This window comes from Rutidosis leptorrhynchoides, chromosome 11 (assembly GCF_046630445.1).
Source record: "Rutidosis leptorrhynchoides isolate AG116_Rl617_1_P2 chromosome 11, CSIRO_AGI_Rlap_v1, whole genome shotgun sequence".
In the NCBI taxonomy this organism is placed as follows: Eukaryota; Viridiplantae; Streptophyta; class Magnoliopsida; order Asterales; family Asteraceae; genus Rutidosis; species Rutidosis leptorrhynchoides.
In genome coordinates this window covers 144,476,204-144,480,949 of record NC_092343.1, presented here as the reverse complement: position 1 = coordinate 144,480,949, position 4,746 = coordinate 144,476,204, and the positions used below count along the sequence as shown (strand labels likewise).

General features: G+C 32.0%; 1 protein-coding gene across 1 annotated transcript; it reads left to right on the top strand.

The window, feature by feature from the left end:
- The first annotated feature begins 3,931 nt into the window (after positions 1-3,931).
- LOC139875022 (uncharacterized) lies at positions 3,932-4,381 on the top strand. The gene has a single exon (XM_071862407.1). The coding sequence runs from the start codon at positions 3,932-3,934 to the stop codon at positions 4,379-4,381; it is 450 nt and encodes a 149-aa protein (XP_071718508.1).
- Positions 4,382-4,746: the final 365 nt, after the last annotated feature.

Sequence of the window (4,746 nt, the reverse complement as noted above, 5' to 3'; positions counted from 1 at the left end):
GCATATAGAGTTGTAACCGTGTAAATATCCTGTTGTTGATGATCCGTACACGTTAATTTTGTACGGGGTGTCACATTTGGTATCAGAGCCAGGTTGTAGGGAATTGGGTTGCATTAGTGTGTCTTGACCGAGTCGAGTAGGATTCACTAATAGGACTAATCTACAACTTGCTCGTTTACTTGTTTCTGCGAAACTGTTGCATGCTACTGCTTACTTTTTGTGATGACCCGGATTTTCCGAATACTTGATTATACTATCTATATGATTTAATAATTCCTACTTGATAAGCAATGAATTTTATTAAGTCTTGGACTTCTGGAAAGAGTTTTACACAAGCTTTTGGTCAACCTTTTATTCCTACGATTCACGAACGTCATAACTTGTATTAATTATATATATATGTATATATATATATACATATATATATATTTAACTTGAAAATATGATAATTAAATATCTCATTAAGTATATTAACAAGGTATTATATACACATTTTCATACCACTAATTTAAAGAGTTTTCGAACAATATATATGTTACTTTTTAAACGACGTAATTAACTTATGTTAAAATGTATTTACATACAATGTATTATGAGTATAAATACATCCTTAAAAGTATTGAATACACATTATAATATACAAATACAGATAAGGGATAGCTATATTCGTATTTCCGTTCATTTTTATCAAGAATTCTACTCGTATTTATACGGTATTTATACGATATTTATACGCGTATTATACGCAGCTTCTAGAAGTATTTACTATTAGTATATACCAATAGAAATCTACAATTATGTATTTATACTGTATTTATACGCGTATTATACACAGCTTCTAGAAGTATTTACTATTGGTATATACGAATAGAAATCTACAATTATTGATGTATTATGTCATGCATGACCTAATTGTTTTTAACTTATACTAGATATTTTTCACAAAACAACAAATTAAAACTAGTATATAAAGACCTTACATGGTATATTTTTTTAGACACATTTACATTCATTCTACTCTTTTTAGCTAAAAACACTCTCTAATATCCTCTCTTCAAGTTTTAATAAGCCTTCATCATCTACAACAAAAACTAGTTACAAAAACAATCCATAAACACCATAGAAGTAGTAATCAAGAACACCTCCTTTAATTCAAGTTTTGCTTTCAAGTTGATCTTCTTTAAGCACTCTTTCAAGAAGCCTTTTAAGCTCAAGAAATTCTCTTCATATTCAGCAAGTTCTCTTTCTTAAATCAAGGTATTAGCCTTACCAAAACTCTTGTTCAATTCATATGATTATAGCTACCTATATAAGAGATCATAACTAATAACAACTAGAACATAGTTTGGATAATTCTAAACTTGTTTGAAAAACTAATCTAATCTTTCTAAATTAACTCTAATAACACTTATTTATATGTATTATGATGTTATATTAAGATATTATAAGAACTTATAACTTGTACATATGAAGAACACCTTAAAAACTATATTAACCATATCCTTGCTAACTTTTCCTATATCCTATATATATTTGGACATGTTATCATTAGTATAATAAAATATTATAATCTTTGTTGATTCCGAGATTGTATATATATAATAATCTTGGTACGTTCTATGACAATACGTATACAATACGTTTTGATAAATCCTAAGTCAACACGTCTCTGGATTGATGCAAGACAATATGTACACAATACGCCGTGGGGTTATTCTAAGATTATATATATACCGATTATTGAATTGTTGGACTTTTCGGACTATTTTGGACTACTAACAATGGACAACTAACAACGGACTACTAACATAAAATGTTAAAAAATTATTATATAAGTATTCTATGAACTTGCTATATTAATTTTGTTCACATGTATTATTATCTGAATCGTTATTATTGTTATAGGTTCATGAATCCAAGGACGTCGGCTATATTTTAATAAGTTGGAAACTTGTTAAAACTATACTTTTACGACAGTGAGTATATAGTCCAATTTTTAAACTCTACAATTATTTTGGGATGAGAATACATGCAGCTTTTGTTTTTCGAAATAGACACAAGTACTTAAATATATATTCTATGTTGAGTTGTACCTTTGTATATATCCCTAATAGTCTGGTAACTATTTGTTACATGTGGTTAACATGTAAGCGCGAATCCTATTGATAGATCTATTGGGTCTGACAACCCCACTCGGGCTAGTTAGCACTAGTTCATAACAGGTGTTTAGAACTTCGTTTTACTACACTTGGTACGGTGTAGAGTTAACTTTGAAAAGGGAATATGCACGGAAAACATCTGTTAAGTATAGTTACTGGGCGCTCAACAAAAGTATAGAATATCTTTGCAGAAACGTTTATAACATGAAATCTTGTGGTCTATTATTATATCTTATGCTGACTTTAAAACCTATATCTCACCAACCTTTGTGTTGACAGTTTAAAGCATGTTTATTCTCAGGTCCCTAGAAGTCTTCCGTTGTTTGCTTATACGTTATACAAGCTATGTACATGGAGTCATACATGCTTTATTCGAGAAAACTTTGCATTCACAAAATCATCATCATGTATCTTATTTTGACTGTATTGTCAATGAATGTATTATTGTAAACTAGTATTTACGGGGATTGTCTATACGTAGAAATTATCAGATTTCAAAAACTTTGGATTTTATATATTTATTTATGGCGTGTCTTTCAAAGGAATGCAATGTTTAGAAAATGTTTCATGTAGAGATCAATACCTCAAAATGAAATCGGTGAATGATGTACTACGTCTAAATGGATTTGGACGGGTCATTACAGTTGGTATCAGAGCGTTGGTCTTAGAGAACCATAAATTTACATTAGTGTATCTAACCGAGTTTGTTAGGATGCATTAGTGAGTCTGGACTTCGACCGTGTCTGTTTGTTTTAAACGATTGCTTAACAAATTTTGTTGGAAACTATATATACTTAACATGTAAATATTATGTGATATATTAATCTCTTAACATGCTTGCTATTATGTGTTAGATGACTTCATCCGATCATGCTAGGCTATCAAACGACTCCGATTACAGGAGTCATTCAAGCGACTCAGATATTGAGTCAAAATCTTCAACCAATGTACCAAAGTTAAAAATGGTCGATGGTGTCTCAGCTGAGGAAGAAAAATACTGGGAAGATTCCTAATTTCCTGAGGAACCGGAAGAGAATCCCGATGAGGATTCCGATGAAGTGATAGAAATTACACCGGCTCAGTTTAACAAAAAGAAAAAGGGGAAATCTCCATCTATCAAGATAGAGAAACCCGATCCTAAGCCCGATGGACCATTAGTTATCAGGAATAACCCTGACCGTTCATACCGTAAACACCCGTATCACTTAAACTTTAATTATCAACTTGGAACACCTATAAGACTCGGTCCTCCGAAAAAGAGTGTGAAAAGGACTGCTCGTATTAGGGGCGGTATGGGTATCGGTAAGAAATTATCAGAACGAACTAAGTCAGAAGAGGAGGAAACAAGTGAGTCCAATTGAAAAGTTCAAAATTAATAAGTTTTACCATATCTTGTAATATATGTATTATAGCGTGCTTATGTTTCTATGCTATATGTGAATATTGCCTATTATGGCTTGTTATTTATCATCATCTTCTTTTATAAATCTAAGTATAATTTTTGTCTCTTTTACAGTTTAAAACGAATTACAAAAATGGATGTTAGGGATAGACAACCGAATATGTTAGAAGATCTACCATCGGAGATGATTATTGAAATCTTGTCTAGAGTTGGTCAAGATTCATCGGCCCAATTATTTATAGGAAAGTAGGTTTGCAAAGCATTTGAGAGGCATTCCGAGCATGCCTTGGTTTATAAAAGGCTTTCATTTGATAGGTGGTGTATCTCACATTGGGGAGACCCTAAGTTAGCCCATATTTTCTTTATGACTATGTATTCTGGAAACCCTAATGCAATTTTTCCCTACGGGTTGAGGGCTTATTTCGATTCCATATACCCCAATATAGGGCTTCATTCATTAGAAAAAGCTGCAAATATGCAACTTAAAGAAGCGTGTTATGTTTATGGTTTAGTCTTGTTTGCCTCACACCAAATAGAGAAAAAGAACCTCGGATTACAAATTCTCAATCGAACATTTCCACTAGTAACGGATTTAGTGGTAGAGGTGAGGACTAAGGTTTTTGATTTGTTACGACGTTGTTGGGTATTACGTAACCCCCATCCTTTCGACGACATCACAACGTCCTGTACTATCAAGGGCCACAACGGTTATTTTCCACTGGATATAGGTTGGGAAACAATACTAATTAAACCGGAATGTATGTCTTGTTTTTGGTCCTATGAGTTACGTGTTTTTACTGAACGGTTTGAGTTTACCTAGGATTGTCTTAACAACTGCTTTGTATTATATTTATCGTGTGCTATATTTCATGTTGTGTGTAAAATAGTGGTATTGTATGAATGTAAGTTATTGTACCAAACGTTTAAGCGTGAATTATTAATGTATTTAGTTTTTCATGATTGAATTGTAATAGTTAAATTGTGTGTTAGCTATTAAGTATGAACTTTAACAGGAGAAATTCTATAGCAATATATTCCTCTTCCTTGTCAGAAATTACCTGCTTATCATTCTTAGTCTAGACACGTCTTACTGTATTTATTGCATATCTAGTGTATAGACAAGTTCATATCTTAGTGTATCTATTACAGTAAACTTTGCCTGACATCTTCCGAAAATTCCTTCGT

Excerpts from the sequence above, each read along its gene's own strand:
- LOC139875022 (XM_071862407.1), top strand. The coding sequence starts at position 3,932 with ATGTATTCTGGAAACCCTAATGCAATTTTTCCCTACGGGTTGAGGGCT.